General features: G+C 38.8%; 3 protein-coding genes across 5 annotated transcripts; 2 read left to right on the top strand and 1 right to left on the bottom strand.

Moving 5' to 3' along the window:
• Positions 1 to 1,017: 1,017 nt before the first annotated feature.
• LOC124222328 (SKA complex subunit 1-like) lies at positions 1,018 to 2,598 on the top strand. The gene is made up of 2 exons (XM_046633149.1): positions 1,018 to 1,063; positions 2,207 to 2,598. The coding sequence occupies exons 1-2, from the start codon at positions 1,018 to 1,020 to the stop codon at positions 2,596 to 2,598; spliced, it is 438 nt and encodes a 145-aa protein (XP_046489105.1).
• Positions 2,599 to 9,627: 7,029 nt separating this feature from the next.
• Positions 9,628 to 15,802, bottom strand: Impbeta11 (importin beta11). Of its 3 annotated transcripts, none has more exons than XM_046632274.2 (18): positions 15,632 to 15,802; positions 14,649 to 14,780; positions 14,349 to 14,449; positions 14,146 to 14,259; positions 13,567 to 13,973; positions 13,228 to 13,491; positions 12,985 to 13,140; positions 12,850 to 12,890; positions 12,521 to 12,703; positions 12,240 to 12,351; positions 11,933 to 12,153; positions 11,670 to 11,834; positions 11,389 to 11,581; positions 10,905 to 11,142; positions 10,744 to 10,840; positions 10,417 to 10,679; positions 10,048 to 10,189; positions 9,628 to 9,904 (listed from the first exon to the last, which is right to left on the bottom strand). In XM_046632274.2, exons 2-18 carry the CDS (start codon positions 14,769 to 14,771, stop codon positions 9,794 to 9,796), a joined length of 2,931 nt encoding a protein of 976 aa, XP_046488230.1. In that variant the 5' UTR covers positions 14,772 to 14,780; positions 15,632 to 15,802; the 3' UTR covers positions 9,628 to 9,793. The 3 variants fall into 3 exon arrangements, with proteins under 3 accessions (XP_046488230.1, XP_046488231.1, XP_068993388.1); XM_046632275.2 differs by having other exon boundaries at positions 15,697 to 15,799; XM_069137287.1 differs by lacking the exon at positions 15,632 to 15,802 and adding an exon at positions 15,257 to 15,281.
• Positions 15,802 to 18,269, top strand: RpS6 (ribosomal protein S6). Its single transcript, XM_046632321.1, has 5 exons — positions 15,802 to 15,951; positions 16,477 to 16,681; positions 16,752 to 16,897; positions 17,528 to 17,728; positions 18,016 to 18,269. The coding sequence occupies exons 1-5, from the start codon at positions 15,946 to 15,948 to the stop codon at positions 18,214 to 18,216; spliced, it is 759 nt and encodes a 252-aa protein (XP_046488277.1). The 5' UTR covers positions 15,802 to 15,945; the 3' UTR covers positions 18,217 to 18,269.
• Positions 18,270 to 18,299: the final 30 nt, after the last annotated feature.

Below are 18,299 nucleotides of genomic sequence, written 5' to 3'. Positions count from 1 at the left end.
CAGAAGCGCCAAAAACTCGTCAAGGGCGTTCTCGTATACACCCTGAATTCGCCCGAACCAATTATCGGTGACGTACGGGTCGGCGTCCGCGTTTTCTCGAACGATGATCTCAGCGTGAGCCTTACGAACCTCTGTCCAAATTTCATTTAGAGCGTCAAGTCGCGATTGAACGACTCGTTTCGTAAGCGTATCTCGCGGTTTGCTTGTTAACCTCTGCCGCAAGCCTTCTATTTCGCCTTCACGAGCCCGCTGCAATGCAGTAAGCTTCTGTAAGGCTACTGGAGCCATGTCGCGATGAAGTTTGATTGAAAACTGTTATAACTCGAGAGGTCCAAACGAACGTGTATCACAGTCGAAGAACCAAACGCAACTGAGCGAGGAAAGCAAAGGTAATGGGCATACACGATGACAATACGACCACGTATTACAATACCTCGCTTGTTAGTGAGTGTCGCGTGAAGGCCTTTGTGCCACGCTAATCCTAATCCCTAAGCCTCGTCTCGGCTTACACACGTACAAGACATACACAAGACGCACCAGCCAGTACCAGGTGACAAGTTAACACGAACTTGACGAACAAGAAAAACCCAATCACTCACTCCTCACCCGGGGCACCATGTTTTGGTCGTTTGACCAGAGTTCTTCTCTAACTTCAATCGGAATGGGATGAGTGAGTGAGAGGGTAAATAAATAAATAACACAATTTCGCGGGAAAGACAAGACGCTTGCTTCGGCATAAAAACCCTCACGATGCAGAGGGAAAAGCCGAAGCAAGACCAGTGTTTATTAACTGCCAATCAGATCATCATAAAACAGGATAATACAGCCGCTGGTGCGTTCCTTGTCAACCAGATTGAATGATCATTCAATAATCTTAAGCCAACTTATCTAAGTCTCCATGAGAAACCGTGCTCCGCAACTTCCACGCACTCGTGGAAGCAGGGAGTGGGGAGCGTCAAGGTAGCCCAATGCCGTGCAAACAGCGGTCCCGACGTCTCGGGAACCAACGCTGAAGCAATGACGCTCGCCCAGGGAGACGCGACACCCCCGGCCCAACCGGAGGGTGAACCACGTCTCCCCCGACCGTGTTAAACGGATAAATCTTAAAACTACGCGAGACAAAATAATCGACGCGCGTGTCTAAGGAAAACCTAACGCGTTCTACCTATTCGAGCGCTCGAGACTAACTAACTTGCGCTGCGCCCTCACCGGCCAAGCGAACGTACGTAACTGCCAATTCGAGTACCGGCTCACGAATTTCTGACGTGGGCAATAAGTACGTAATTTGAATTACTATAACGTTGAACTACTCGTCATGTGGAATAAGAAAGTAAATCTACTGTATGTGACTCTTTAGTCACCTTATACGTGGTAAATAGGTGCAACATACAAATATAACGAAACTAAAGTATTGCTATGATAAATTTACAAAACTAATATAATAATAATAAAGTGGCGCGAACAGAAGAGTATTCCCTCATTCTAATCCGGCGGTATACACTACGCCAAGAATGTCTCATCAGTCCAACCGTAAATATTTATTTTCTTCGTATGATGATCTCAACCTCGTACAGACGGTTCTCTTCATTATCAGTCATCTTTCAACATTATTTTCCAGGCTTCTAGGTCCCGAACTGGGTCCGCGATTTTCGCAACGTGAGATTCGCGGCCCGCCAATCTGCCAATCTGGCGTCGCTGAGTTTGCAGAACAATTCCCGCGATTTTCGCGACGCAAGATTCGCGGCCCGCCAATCTGCCAATCTGGCGTCGCTGAGTTTGCAGAACAATTTCCGCGATTTTCGCGACGCAAGATTCGCGGCCCGCCAATCTATCAATCGCGGAAATTGTTCTGCAAACTCAGCGACGCCAGATTGGCAGATTGGCGGGCCGCGAATCTTGCGTCGCGAAAATCGCGGAAATTGTTCTGCAAACTCAGCGACGCCAGATCGGCAGATTGGCGGGCCGCGAATCTTGCGTCGCGAAAATCGCGGAAATTGTTCTGCAAACTCAGCGACGCCAGATTGGCAGATCGGCGGGCCGCAAATCGTGCGTCGCGAGAATCGTGGACCGAGTTCGGAACCTGGAAGCCTGAAAAATGATGTTGAATGATGACTGATGATAAAGAAGACCGTCTGTACGAGGTTGAGATCATCATAGGACGCAAATGAATGTTCCCGGTTGGACTGATGAGACATTCTTGGCGTAGAGTGTTTAATATTCCCAAAACTGAGACCGATTTCTACGAAAGAGTTCGAACTTATACCAAAGTACATGATCGGCCGCCAGTCTCTCGACACCATCAACCGCTTCTCATCGACAATCAACGATGTGCTGAAAGCAAAGTATAGCCTGTCGGCTCTGGGTAAGAACGGTGCAAAGAAGAAAGGTGAATTCAACTTGTACATGCACTACAAGATACAGGAGAGTGTTGATACCGGAGAACTAGTTAACTACTTCACGGCGAAAGATTACCAAAACCATACCACGATGAAACTGGATAAAACGAAGCTGAATCTTTCAACTGTTTTGCGCCACTGTAAACGATTGTGCAATCCCAAAGGTGCCAAGACTGCCCAATACACCATCATAACAACATAGAATAGCTGTAAAAAGTGAGATATACCAAAAACTTTTAACTAGTACCACATGAAAACATGGCATTATTTGGAAATCTCGGTTCTTTATGCGCCGGTGTCCATATCTGCATACGCAATACATGTGATATTATTTAAATCAACTGATGATGTAATTTAATATTAATTGGATTTTATAAATTCAGTCAGGCTTCCAAACTGGGTCCGCGATTTTCGCGACGCAAGATTCGCGGCCCGCCAATCTGGCGCTGCTGAGTTTTCAGAACATTTTTCAGTGTTGCCCGCGTCTCACGCGATTAACCTAATAGTTCTTTGGCTTTCCGATTACTTTTATTCATATCAATTGAGATATCATTTTCCAAATAAGTAGGTCCTCTCGTCTGAAAAAATCGCTAATTCTCGCGTCTATCGGGAAAATTAATTATTACACGATCGCAATTAGCCCGAATAATGATTAACTAACCAACGTATGGTACAGTGTGCCTATAAACTATGTGGGCGTGGAGACAGGGGTGAATGACGTCCAAAATTCTATACGTATACCGTTAATTACAGACTCTGGAAAGGTAACAATTATTCAACGTCTCATTAGCCGGGCGAGGGAGAGAAACTGCGGGTACTGGAGGGTATAAAAGAATGAGCATGAGACCGGGGACTTTGGTAACACCACTTAAGCATCCGAGGCGAAGGTGCCTTGAAATCTGTCGCAGAAGTCGGTAGGACAGCGCCAACAATACGATGCCGCGCGAAAGGATTTTAGTGTAGCGGAAACAACTTTTTTCGTCGAGTTTCGCGCGGAGCCACGAAACAAAATTACGAGACAGGCTCTTTTCCGCCTTTCTATCCCCCCTCCATGAACTCACCTACCAATCTGGGGAACGGGGAAGTGATTAATGGGTGAGCTGCCAATGTGGTTTGGCGCAAAGTAACCAGGATTGCTCTCCCCCGGGAGGAGGTAGGAGTGTGGGACAACTCTGCGGGAGACGAAAATCACCCACATGACCCGACCGAGCACCTGCAGTCGATGCCGACACAGCCGTCCTTACAACGTACAGGGGATACAATTTTTCTATGAACCTCTGTCTATCCAAACGATTTCTTACCGTGGAAAATTGAATGAGTAATTGTTGCAGCAACAAAAATTATTGAAACATGATCACTCTGCTCACGATAGATGTTTATTCACTGTTTACTAATTCACTTGAAAAATGTAGGCGAATTGACTTACCTCGGGAATGTTGGATTAATTTCTAGGGGTTCGACAGATTGTTCAAATGCCCTTGAGTTGATTCTTACATTTTTCGATCATTGTTAGTTTCTGAAGAGTTCCCTCAACCTGAAACAAGCGTCCAAACTTTGTAGGATCTCTAAAAATACTCAAATATCAAACTATGTGGATTTCAATTCGAAAATTCATCAGCAGTGGTTTGTCTTCCATTATTTAATTTGGAACAGCGTGACAAGAAAGTAATAAACTGGTTCTATCTAGAAATCTATTCAACGGAGTAAATGTCCTACGGAGAATATCTTACAACATGTTTTCTACGCAAATTTTATCCTACATACGACAAACCTACAGAATGGAAATCATACAGAGTACGTTTCTACGAAAAACTTTTGACCTGAATCACTGAACACAATCTTTTCTACAAAAAAATAATTTCATTCACTACAGTTCTATATAACATAAAGTCAACATCGAATCGATTCTACACAGTGCAGTTCTACAAAAATTAACCGTGAAATGGACCGATTCTGAAGAACATTAACACAGAATCTGTGAACAATATGAACGTAGACATAATATCTATGTTCTGTATAAGATCCGGTCCATTTTATGCGTTAAATTTGCGTAGGACTGCGTTCTGTGAAATTGATTCAGTGTTGAATTCGTGTGCATAGAACTATGGCAACTAATTTCGTTTTTCTGTAAGAAAAATTGAAAAAGTTGAATGTCATCTGTAGGACCGCACTCTATACCAATTTATCGGACTGCCGTATGTAGGATAATCTTTTGCAGAAAGATTATGTAGGCTCCGAAGGACTTTACTCTGGGCGTTGACTGAACTCAGTAGAATAGATTCCTCTGGAACCTGAGGTCTCTGCTCAAGAACAGGAAGATGATTTTTGTACCATATAAGTTATAGTCTATTTTACCAGCTGCTAATTGCCCATGTGCAATTCATAGTCGGCAGTCTCTTTACATGTACCGACACTGTCTGCGATATTGGCTACAGTTGATACGTACGGGCTCTATGAGGCGCAGACTCCCATTTGACGTGACCTTCATTTGGTAGCGTCCTCTAACCGAAATAAATTTTTTTTGATATCCTGGACGGTAAGTGCAGGTCAGAAACCGACTGGTACTCTATCGTGTTCAGCGTTGCAAAAGCAGTGGATGATACAGCAGATTTGTTATCACAAAGTGCCACCATAGTGGTTAAGACTGAAAAAATTATACATATTAATGAATGATCTTATTACAGCATGAACAAATGATGAACAAACTTTATATGCTCACAATTTTTTTTTTTGGAGAAGTATGTTTATGTTTCACTAAACATTCTGTATTTTGCAGTGTATTTGTAAAAACAATTAGTTCTTTGTCCTGAAACAGAACATGATATCCATCAACAAAGCATTATATATTCTTGAATAATTTAGATGTATTTCATAAATACTTACAAGATTCTTCACTATCACTATTCCCTCCGTGTTCCTCAATTCCACGCGTTGAGCGCCGGCCTGCAAATGGCGCACTTTCTCTCAGAACCGTAAGGTATCAAGTTGACGCGCAAAAGGCGCCGTCAGACTTGAAAACTCCGTTATTCGAAACAAAATCGTCTGAAGAACTGAAGGCACAACACACGAGAAGTGTTTCGATTTTCGGCATATCGTACTATTTGCAAAATCGTCGCGCAAAAGGCGCGTCCGATTATAATGATCAATCTACGTGCAAAAAGGCGCATTGATCTGTCTAAAAAACCTTAAATATCTAGGAATTGTCGCGAAACTGTTAAAACCCAATCCACAGCTACGCCATTTTGAATGTGACACATTGCGATGCGAATTGTTGTTTACAGATGCGAATCAATCCAGGAGGGAGATTGGAAAGCATGCATTATTGTGTGGCGTGACGGTCGGCGATCCTCTTCGACGCGAAGTCTTCGAGCTCAGCCTCTCTCCCCATCTAGCGTACCACGGAACGCGATAGATGATCCAGAGATGCGTTTTGCCCATTCAGACGGTTACAGAGATCAATTGACTTGAATAAAAATTCATGATGACTAAATAATTGAATTGACTAGTGGCTGAAAAATGGTTTCAGGGTAGGAACGAAAAATGTGGAATTGAACAATATTCAAATTTGAAAGTATACAAATGATTTGAAGAGTCTAATACCGAATTTCTTATAAGGAAGATCTCTGTGATCGTTTGACGCTGTGGATTACAAAAGTTATCTAGTAACATCGCGGTACATCGTGACCTTCCTACCCTTGCCTGATTCCCAACGCGACCACCCAACGAAAATATTGATAAGAGACTCATACGTGCATGCATAAGCCCCGCGACGGATCCCTGGAAAACCACCTACCTACCCGGTTACCTATATTCGATCTATGTGATTTTTCATTTTTTCCAACACACATCATTCTTCCTCATTTGCACCGTGGCCACTGTGACTTACTTTGTCTGATTTCAATAAAGTGATCGTCGAGTGTACATTCTGCAGTCTAGGTGCCATATCTACCTTAGCTGACCTGAGTCTAGCTCATAGTACACGCAGTCGGTAGGAAGACATGGATGGCCTACCCTATTATTGCGCGTATTATTATGGTGAATACTGGCAAGCCAACAGTACATCAACCTTTCGTAAAATGGATTCAAAACATGGTGTATGCTATTTAGCATTTTTCTAGGTGAACTAAACCTGCGAGCGATCGATACTTGCTGGCTGTTGAAAAATTGAAAATAGCTCAAGATGTAACGTGCAATTTGATAACAATCACGCGAATAGGGTTCCAACAATCGTTGGAATGTGTTCAAATCTCAGATGAATCCACCACTTAGACGACATCATGGGTAAATTCAAACGTAGATTATCATATCATTAGCTAAACACAATTCGTTTTCGCGAATGCCGAGTAAGTGATGGTTACTGTAAGTAATCTATGGTAAAATAGGTAATCTGCAAACAAAAAATTCGACTGGAAGTCAAGCACTGTTGCGATCACGAATGAACCTATCCATATAACCGAAGAAATCGAAGATTTTTATCACAATCGTTACCGTCACGCCACATGACAGAGGAGACCAGGAAAATACCCGTAGCCCAAACACATGCAAACTCACCAACGTTGCCGAGCAATGGAGAAGTTACCCGGATATCTCTGCTTAATTCTAAGGAAAAAAAGGAAATTGGAATTAATTTAGCAAATGGTCCCAACATGTGTACTGCAGATTGTCATTTCACCGCATGTTACACAAGGATGAAAATTCAGTTTCAATTGTGCGACTATAAATTATCAAACAATTATTAATATAAGTATTCTTACCTCCTCCAGGTTGCTCCGTACTTCAAATGTAGTAGTTCTCGTTGCATTTGCCTCATTTGAATGGTGAAACGACGTACTTTTCAAACTATCATAAAAATATAACAATATTACTCACACAATATAGTCAGGTAAACAAGCTAAATTTTTTTTTCATAATTTTTAAGGAGTTTTTATACACTAATAAATGAACTGTGGAATTGAATAATAGGAGGCTTATCAAATAAGCACAAGCATTAAATAAATGCAGCAAGAAGATGAGCAGAATTCTATATCAGTCAAACTTAAGTACTTAAAGCATCTACGATTGAAGGCACCATAGTAACTCAAAATTATATCAATCACATACCTTTTACTGCGGTGATTGGTACGGTTTTCACTTTATTCTCAGAAATCGATGGATCAAGTTACTTCAAATCATTGATAAGTGCTGCAAGATAGGCTGTTTCTGTAATCAGGATATAAGAAATAATGACATTTTATTAGTATTTAATCCTCAAAATCGATACACGCAGCATCAAAATTTTACTATCACTTTTATGAAAAAGGCAAGTTTCTTGATACCAAAGTATCATGACAGTACAATCAAGAATGATCTAGAATGTGTACCTCTTTTTTTTCTCCCACAACGCTGTTACCCGATCAACTAATACATTCTTTTTTCCATCATTTGTTAGGGTCACTCTGCTCAGATATTCACTAACCTCGTTCACTATAGCTGGAGTTCATTTCTGTAAACAGGTAAAAAACCACGTTTCATTTATATTTCAGTTTAATAATTCATATATGTAGTATTCAACACATACATGATTTTAATGTATTATATCATGCCAACTTTTGGAAAACATGTTAAATGTTTCATACCTGTTATTCTTCTGCAACAAATTATTGTATTCAGTTATCGCATAATGTATTCCAAAATTTATTTGCACAGTCTGTCAATCCAGATAAATATTAACACCTATCAATGTTGTTGCAGTTTATTTCTGTAATCAAGTAAGGTACCACAATAGCTTTTTAGTATTATAGCTTCAAAATCGCTCTACGCATCATTAAAGATTTACTACAATTTCTCAAAAATGTATAAAGCGGTATAACTACCCATTAAAAATTTACTGACTTTGGCATTTTACGATCGCTACGTAATTGTTAGATGTAAATTACAATCTTAAAACAAGACCCGAGCCACAAGGAGATTCACAACACTGACAATTTCAGAGTAAGCAACACCATAATATGTTAGTTTCGATATAAGATAACATATTAGAATACCACGAAATTAAACTTTACATCAGCAATCCCCAAAAAGAAATTTGGATGAAAATAAAATTGCTGATTCGAAATTTTTAAGAAATAAATAAATGGTTACAATTGCATTTTACAGACGTGTATATGGGGGAAAGAGTGTGCGAACCTTATTGTTAGGCCTGAGATGCCAACTGGCAAGGTCTGTTTTATCAACCCTTTGAGATATCTTCCAATTCAATCGACTTCCGTGACATTTTTTTCAACTCAACACAATAGAATAGTATTACCATCTCGCACGATCCGTACTATCACCGCTTCGAGTCTGTGAATTATTTAATCACTATCTACGACGTATTTACTATAATAGCCTTTCGTCACTCGCAAAACAATAGGGAATCATGTTAGCATAACAACTACGCATTGAGCGAAAATAAAAAAGACAAGAAACAGCACTTCACACGGAGAGAAACGAGTTCGTCAAAACAAAACATTGTCGGGACGTTAAAGACTCACCTCTAATGTTTTCAGGCTGCTTTGATTTCGATTAAACTCGTTTTTTTTTTTCTTGTTCCCACTTCTACCATTCGTGTATCAACTGATGTATCTTGGGAAAATACACTGATCGAATTACTTGACACAGCCGAAACAACGCGATATAAATTCTAAACTGGCAGCGTGCGTGGTTTCACTCTCACAGCTCGAAATCGAATGAAGCCGCGTGGCGTTCGGAAGCAAGTCTCGACCAGTCGCACCAGCCGAAAGAGCCGGTGAGCTACGCAGTCTGAAGTTTGCGTCAAGCGTGGATTTGAATATATGCGTATAAATTTGTGACGTGAAAAAACTTGGCAAGCCTTGTTCTTGATCTACGAACTACGGTTACGAACATAGGATCTTGCCGGTAACGCTTCTGTACACCACTAGTAGTTGACTGCAACTACACTGCCGTATTGCTTACTGTTACTTATACCTGTATAAATGAATAAAGATCGTTGTGGCATACTCTTTGGTTGTGGCCATTACAGTGGCACTTTGCCATGGTGAATATGCTCTGCATTATCCACTGATTTTGTGATGCTAAATTACTCTGACCTTTGACTCTGACGCATTTACCGTCCAGGCATCTCGAACATTAGTTCCGAAATATAAAAGACGAGAGCGAAGCGTCTCAGGCTCCTCTCTGACTGCAAAAAGAATAGATGAAATATTTATTCGAATAACCGGGACCCCCAATAATGACGTATATGTCTTTTTTATTATCAACATTATTAATAGTACAGCAAAACAAAGAATATCATACAATAAAATAGTGCCATTTTACGATAATGCGTCGTCAAGCTTTTTACAAGTTATGTAGCATCCGATTGAAGTCAATTCACCGTACACCTTAGTCAGTGCTGCTCAACTCGAGAGTGATATGTACTCCTTGAGCTGTTGGTCAGTATCAGAATTTAGAGTGAGCATCATTTGATCGAACTGACTCTCTCCTACAAATCTTCGAAGCGCGATTAGCTGAAAATCAATCACATTCATTGTTAACGATTGCTGCAATATTGAAAATTGTCAATCAATGGAAAATCATATATTGTTAAATGATACATGGACAGAAATCGAGAAATACAAAACATTTTTTTGAGTATATATAATAGAATTACTTGAGCTTGAAGCGTGTCTTGCAAAGAGACACTGTGTACCGGATCTCCAAATGCTAGTCTTCTTCTTCGTTGTTCATGTTCCGTCTCATAATCTACATCTTCGTATTGCGAGGGACTTGGCTGATCACTGATCATCAGCGAGCTAAGGTCAAGTCAAACAACCGTTATAATACTTTGGATATTTTCAAAGTGTACATAAAATTAGTTGATTAATTCTAGAAATAATTTAATCGTTGTATAAACTAAGGTACGCATTTCCAAAACTGGTGACTGTCTTTGAGATAGAAAAATATATGCCATTTATAAAATCGAATTTTAATATAGAGAAAAATGAGGCATGCAAGAATAGAATAATTAATAACTGCCTACTCGATGGGACAGCCCATGTCGTCGATCTTTGTAATATCGTTCAAGGCTTCAACAATATTTGATACCATGCGTGGAAAATGTTGAAGAACGCAGGGTGGACTGTCAGCGCCAAGCAACGAGCATAGACCAAGTGCCAGCAGTTTACGTCTTTCTAATTGCGAGACAAGAGGCATTCTGTTTACCCAGATTGAAACCATTCTACCAAGAACTGCCTCTTCACTCCATTCACCGCCACCTACTTGTCTAGATAACTCTCCTATCACCTGAAATATAATATGCACAAATATAATGATTGGTCAGTTTTTAAAACTGAAATTCATTCATTACCTGTACAAAGATATCCCTGGATACTAACAAAACGCGAGCAACTATCGATAAATACATTGACATAACCATTGGGTATTCCTCGCCTTTGTAGACACTCCTGTAATGAAATTGAAATCAATATTTGGCAAAGTGATTTTTAGATGATAGTTTATAATACTTACTCGAATATTTTTGTTAATAACGGCTTGATGAGTTGTGCCCCCTGATGGGACAAAGCTCGTAAACACGTTTCGACTAGTCGCATTGCCATTACTATTCCTTCCGATCGTAAATCTCCTATAATTGAGCCCAAAGTAGCTACCACCACAGCTCCTCTATCACCCAGAAATTCTTGAGGACTCAGTAATACATACGCCTGTACTATGTACAAGCATAGCCTTAGGTTTTCCGCGGATCTTTCTACACAGAAAAATACGAAATTCATTGAATTTTGTTGTTCTTAAATAGAAGACGAGGTTTCGCGCATACATAAACGCGCTAATCATACTGCGGTAATATAATGTCTGAAGTACCGCGTAAAGTATAAAATACAGAAACTGATGGCTAGACATTGCACTTTAATGTTAACAATTGATGTATCGCAACCTGCCGCATTCTCTATGCTAGGCGTGCACACCTTGTTGATTTCACGATGGTATTACCGACCTAATAGGGCAGGCATATTTCTGAAGAGATCCATTATCGCAGGTGTAGATGCAGGGGCATTCTCCAGGAGTGCCAACCAGAGCTCTAGTCCATCCTCCAGTAAATAAACGTGGCCATCCTGTGTCAAGTCGCAACTCATCGCTACTACACCCACGACCATTGGCTGCAATGCAACGCTTTCAGATCCAAGAGCCTAGGAACAGTTTAATTATAGGAATACATATCTAAATGAACTTTTTTTTAAATCATATTTCACACTTCTGACTTGTTAACAAACCAACCTTCTCGAGGTGTACCAGGGTGGATACTATTGCACACCTGAGCATATTGTGCTCCTCTGATTGTTGCCACAGAGCTGGTATGTAGGCACTCAACGCCCCTACATGCGGTCTTATCCCACAGCCCACTCTCTCGATCATGAATGATAATACATATAAAACATGCATCTGTAAATCGAAACATCGTTAGATCGAAAATGTTGATTGCATTAAACTTTCCTGTTGAAATTTTGATGCATGAGTATTATATGCTGAAAGCCTTTTACTTTTGTATCACACTCATGGACCTCCTTAAGCAAAGCAAACAGTAACGAAAATGCAGGTTCTAGGTAAGGTGAAAATTCGTCAGTATGAAATTGGAAGTCATCAATCGCCAATTTCAAGGCATCACTTGCTGCTAATCTTACTCCAAGATCTTCTTCAGGGTTCAGCGATTCTACCATCAATTTGTACAATTCAGGCCTCAGCTCTGGACTCAGTTTGACACCTGGGAATTGATTTATTTATTATAAAATTATCAGTTAGCCAAGTAGTGTAAATGAAAATATTGAAGCCCTTTTCCGACACACTCACCGGTCCACTGCCCAATGAGCCAACATACGCGTCTTCTAATTATCCTATAATTGTTGCTTACAACTTTCAATTCTTGTTTCAGTGTAGTTGAAAACCACTGATCGAAGTTCACCTGAAATGGAATTGAAATAAAGAACAAATCGATCAATCATTAGAAGGATAGTCCAAAAAATCGATAATGCAATGCGCGGTGAATAGTGACATAAAAGTCAGCATACTTTTGGACAAGATTTTCATTTATAAATTCTCATCAATAGATAGAATAATCGAATGTAAATTACCTCATCATATAAGTCAAATGCTGCAAGACCAACAGCATTATAAACAGCATCTTTCAGAAGAATGGCATGTAAATTATTAGGATCTACAGGCTGATGGTGGCTCTGCATTAGTTCCACTAATACAGATGCAAGCACATCCCTGAATTGATGGAAAACAGCCAAGAACACTGATTCTGTACATGGCTGTAATAAGTTAATATTGTTTAATCATAAACATGATCAATAAGTTTACTTATGTACACTTTTCAGATTTCAAGCCTTAGTGTATGCAATAAACGATTAAAACTAAAAGCTATATAGGGTATTATAAATTTAAAAAAATTATTTACCCTCAAACTGTATTTCCATGCCTCTCCGCCATCATCAACAACTAGAAAATAATTCAGTGCAGTGCAATGTAAGTTCAGTAATGCAATCTGGTAGATGTTAAGTAATAATTAAAATTCTTGGTGTTGCAACATTACCAAAGTTTTCAGGATCAGAATCCCATTGCTCTAAATCAGCTGGAGTTAAAACGAAATAATGTGTGACCAATCTTGAGCAAATTTCAGTCAGTGTCTCGACTGTAAAAAATTCCTGTCGTAATTGATATGCCCTCAGAGTAAGAGGGTTTTTTGTTTCTGAAGAAATGAAAAATTTCAGGTTTTAATTAGTGATATATCTAGTGTCTATAATATAAAACGCACAAAGTAGCAACTTCCACATGCCTTGTATAATTTTGGCAGGTCTGTAGTCACTGCATAGCAATATTCCTTTCATCAGGTTCAAGCACTGTATGATAAACCTTTCGAATGCCAATTCTTGGCCAGTTTCAGTGAAACAATAAAACACAGAGAACTCTAATGATGTAGGTATGAGTTCGACATAGGAGAATGGATGCACTTCCAGTACTCCTATCAAAACTTTAGTGAGGTGAATTATAAATTTATCGCACACATCCAATTGTATTCCACGTGAAATTAAAGTTTTCCCTAAAAATCAGATATTAAATAATGTAAAATCGAAATCTATTTGTGCATTTACGAGAAGTAAGTCAGAATACTTACTACACTCCAAGCTATTCCGTGCTCGATCAAAAACAACTTTTAGAAACATCATAGCATCTTGAGATTCGGACGGTTTGTTAAATGGACTGACAACCAATTTTCTGAGGATTCTCAGTAAAAGCAAAGCTTTTTCTAATGCCTCTTGAATTTGATTTGGACTAGCTGAGTTCGATGCTAATACCAGAAATGATTCGGTATAAGTGTTCCATAAATTTAAAATGAAATTAAACACGTTCGCTGTTAATTCCTGGAACAACCTTCGGTCTGCAACTAATCTTATGGATGCTAAAGTTTTGACAACGTGATGAAGTGTCAACAACGCTCTATGCTGCGTCAATGGATTCTCTCCTCTTACTCCTTCTAAAAGAGTTGGTACCAATGTGCTCCATTCTCTGGGACAGTCATACCTATGGAATCAAAAGAATTTCATAAGAATCTAAATAGATTTTGTGTGTTGGTGCTGCCTAAATTCAGTTACAACCAAAACCATACTCATATATTTGCAAGTAATGCATTGTAGTGCCGTTCGAATATGAAAACTAGTAGAACTGGTTATGAACAAAATGAATCAAGGCTCACCTAGCTATCTTCGCTATTAAAACTGCCAGCTGTACAGCCAATTGATTAACAGGCTCGTTGAAGTCAGCAATCAAATGTTGTCGAAGAAACTCTTTTTCATCTGCCGCTATTTCACTGTTCAAAAACATCATGTTAATTATGTATATATAAAAAGTGAGTGAGGAACACCAAGTTTACTTATAATAACAAGAATCTATACTCACTTTGGCGCATTTCTTCTCCAGTATCGGTCAACGCCATTCTTGAAATACAATATAGCAATCCACCTTACATTAATGTCCAAGGAATGATTCGAAAAAACATTCTGTAAACGAAATCAAAATTTTATCATACTGCACAATTTTAAGTGCGCTACTTTGCAGGTACCTCAAATTTTTTGATACTGGTGTACATGTGCAATTCAAAATTTACATGTACATTTTTCATAGATTTAGCATGCCTCTGCAGATCATTTATAGCTGATTCGAAGAATTTTCAGATAGTTAAAGGATTCAGAATCTTACAAATAATGCTGTGTAAAATCCACGTTGTGTTTCCCATTCTTTCAGAGTCTGTTCAGCTAGCTTGAGTACATTTGGATCTTGGCTACCAGCCTTATGTAAAATATCCACAACTGCTGCATCCATATCGTTGCTCTGAAAAAATACAATGAATTCTTAAGGATTTGCATGTAAACAGAAAAGCAATTACCGAAGAAAATGATTTTAAAATTCATATACTCAATGAATAATTCAAGATTATATTGCCGCTCATATAAGTTTAGTGATCAGATAATATTTACCCTACAACTTTTACTATTGTAAAAGTCTAAGGATGGTTATTGTCTGAGAAAGTAACTATATAAATAAACTGCAGCTTGCAAGTAATGAATGTTATTTTTGGACATGCACATTATAACTCGCAAAAATATTTGTAACTCCTTGTAACAGCTGGTGGCAGTACTAAGATATATATTATTTGTTATATAGATTAATGTGCAAGAGGATATCGAATATATTAATCATCGGACATGAACACTGCGTGTGCAAGTTAATGATTCGAACGAACAACACTATATCTTCGTTTTTTCACGAATTATACGAATTCTGTAAATGAAATCAAAGTGGCTTACCATTTAAAGGAAAAGTACGATCATGCAGATTCATAAAGAAGACAAAGAATACTGAGAATTTGATCTATTTTTACATCGAAATTCTTTTAAATCACTCATGACTAGAAGCTTAAATCGAATAATTCATAAACAAATGTATGCATAAGCGTTTGGAACAAAATTAATTCCCCGCTCGTGGAATAACATTGTTTTATAAATATCAGCATCTGGGATTCATCGTAATCTATTGCCGAAATTTAGGCGGATTTGGTAAGTTAGATTGTTTTTCAAAATTCAGAGTAATTTCGATGTGCGGTAAAGATTGGGTGGCACGGGAACTAACCTATACACAGTATTTTGTTGAGAAAAAAACGTGTTACAAAAGTACCCGATTACCTTGCTCAGATGCAATTGATTGAATTACGTTCAAAACACTCCATCTATTATAGATATTTACGTACATACAAATTTAATAAATAAGAAATTTCCTCTTCAAGTTCTCTATTAATCGGAATGTCACAACGCAAGTCGGCATTTAGGATTTTGGGCAAAGCCAAAGATCTTTTATTTTACACCGTTGGCGACTGTGATTTGACCGTCGGAGGTCACGTGGCCTCCACCCTCGAAACTTCCGGTAAGCGCACTCTGCCGGTGTTCACCGGAGTTCTTTCTTACTACATGGCTCGTGGCGCGGCATAGTTCTTGTCACCATGAAGGTAGAAATCCAATAATATCTCAAGAATCCCTTAATACTCCAGAAAAATAAAGTGCGCTAATTGAAGGGCGATATACAAGGAATAGTTCTGTGCAGATATGGCTTATCCTTCTTTATTTAACCGAAACAAGTTCATTTTTGCAAATTTTGTTGATTAGTGCGGGACACGGGGCTTGTATATCGTTGTGGCCAAACCACAATTTATTCCTTATATTAAACTACGCTATGATAAATTTAACACTCAAAATTATATCATGTCACACGTATTTGTAACAAACGCAATCGAATGTCACTGATACACGTTTCGAAATATATTACCCGTCAGTCGGAATCTAACCTATAAACAATTCCCCATGTAGCCCCAAATGACATACCTATTTATATTGAATTTTGGACACTACATCGCAGTCATTGTAGGCCATAATTTAATAACGCGTCAATTGGGGGTTCCATTCAGCGATCGATATTGATCGTAAATTTACCAATTCGACTTTCATCGGTCGGTATACTTGATAATTTTTTTTAGCTGAACGTGTCGTTTCCGGCAACAGGATGCCAAAAACTACTCGAAATAACGGATGAGCACAAGCTCAGAGTTTTCTACGAGAAGCGTATGGGTGCTGAAGTAGAAGCTGACACACTAGGTGACGAATGGAAAGGATACGTTGTACGCGTAGCTGGTGGAAACGACAAGCAAGGTTTCCCCATGAAGCAGGGTGTCCTGACCAATGGTACATGATAATTCCACTGTTGGTAAATCCAGTGCTCTGACAATATTTAGCAATTATTTCTTTTTTGCAGGTCGTGTACGTCTGCTTCTATCTAAAGGACATTCTTGCTACAGACCGCGTCGTGACGGTGAGCGTAAACGCAAATCAGTGCGAGGTTGTATTGTTGATGCCAATCTCTCAGTTCTCGCACTCGTTATTGTGAAAAAAGGCGAGCAGGTAAAAATGGCTTTCCTAAATCCAATATATTCTGATTAACATTATGCATCAGCTAACAGCTGAATCAGTTTAAGTTAATTTCTATTGCAGGGTAGCAACAAGTAATAGAATTTAGTAAATTATCTAAGAATATTCATTAATGTAAGTAATTTTCTGTTTGGTATAGTGAGGCAAAATATGATTTTTAGTTGGTTAGGGTTTTTCCTTTCCAAATTGGTGGATATCATAATAATGATTCTTGATGTTTATTTTTATTCACTCATGTTTTACAATGTTGCAAATCAACTTTTTCATATACATTAATTTATTATTTTACATCTGAAAATCTTTACATCTCTTTATTTTGTACAATCTTGTGGCAACTCTAATCCACGCTCAGGCAGTGTCCAATTATTACAAATTCTATTGGGGGCGTTCATGTGCGTGGAAAATGAAATGGTCATTTATAGATTTGAGAAATTGTGTATAATCTTTGCACTCTATCTTAGTGTACAAATGACACAAAATACCTTTTTACTTGTATTTGAATAGAATCGATTTCAATTATTCATGAATTAGATCAGGTTTAGCCAATAAATTACTTTCATGCGTTGTTTATTCAATTTCAAGAGTTTTTTTTTTTATAATTAGGAAATTCCGGGATTGACTGACAAAAATGTACCTCGTCGTCTTGGGCCTAAGCGTGCAAGCAAAATCCGCAAGCTGTTTAACCTGACTAAGGATGATGACGTACGTCAATTTGTAGTCAAACGGCCGGTGCGCAAGGAAGGTAAGAAGGAGCGTCATAAGGCACCGAAGATTCAGCGTTTGATCACCCCACTTACGCTTCAGGTACGACATATCACCTTTGCACTTAGATCTATGAAATTCCAAAACTACTAGCCATGCTCAGGCAGTGTCTAAGTGAATCAACATATCTTAGAAACGTTCATGTGCGTGGAAAATCAAATGATCATTTTATGATTTGAGAATTTGCGTGTAAAAGTTGCATATTTCTCAGTGTACGAATGATACATTTCCATTCTAGTCAGTGAAATGAGATTATTTAAAATATGGATTATTTTTTTAAATTTTCTATTCTATATATTATATATATATAAGTTGAATTCTATTTACAGAGGAAGAGGCATAGGCTGGCATTGAAGAAGAGACGTTGCCTAGCTCGCAAAGAGCAAGCTGCTGAATATGCCAAGCTCCTGGCCCAGCGGCAAAAAGAGGCTAAGGCTAAACGCCAGGAAGAGCTGAAGCGTCGCCGTAGTGCTTCTATGCGCGATTCAAAGTCATCTAATCAGTCGGCACCAACTACCACTCAAAAATGAACTGACTAATGAATTTACACATTGTAAACAATAAAAGCAGTTTTAAAAAATAACACCTCATCTTAGTTCTACCTCAAATTGTA

The sequence above is a fragment of the Neodiprion pinetum genome, chromosome 6, assembly GCF_021155775.2.
Source record: "Neodiprion pinetum isolate iyNeoPine1 chromosome 6, iyNeoPine1.2, whole genome shotgun sequence".
NCBI classification, from domain to species: domain Eukaryota; kingdom Metazoa; phylum Arthropoda; class Insecta; order Hymenoptera; family Diprionidae; genus Neodiprion; species Neodiprion pinetum.
Note: the sequence above shows the minus strand (reverse complement) of the source record. Positions and strands in the feature narration are given on the sequence as shown.

Bases quoted from the DNA above. Each gene is read 5' to 3' on its own strand.
- LOC124222328 (XM_046633149.1), top strand. From the start codon at position 1,018: ATGACGCTCGCCCAGGGAGACGCGACACCCCCGGCCCAACCGGAGG. The intron at 1,064-2,206 runs GTGAACCACGTC...TTCTTGGCGTAG, and splicing joins ACCCCCGGCCCAACCGGAGG to AGTGTTTAATATTCCCAAAA.
- Impbeta11 (XM_069137287.1), bottom strand. The intron at 10,190-10,416 runs GTAGGCAGTTAT...ACTTGACCTTAG, and splicing joins GACATGGGCTGTCCCATCGA to CTCGCTGATGATCAGTGATC. The intron at 9,905-10,047 runs GTAATTCTATTA...ATTGATTTTCAG, and splicing joins AAGACACGCTTCAAGCTCAA to CTAATCGCGCTTCGAAGATT.
- RpS6 (XM_046632321.1), top strand. The intron at 16,898-17,527 runs GTAAAAATGGCT...TTTTATAATTAG, and splicing joins TTGTGAAAAAAGGCGAGCAG to GAAATTCCGGGATTGACTGA. The intron at 17,729-18,015 runs GTACGACATATC...TTCTATTTACAG, and splicing joins TCACCCCACTTACGCTTCAG to AGGAAGAGGCATAGGCTGGC.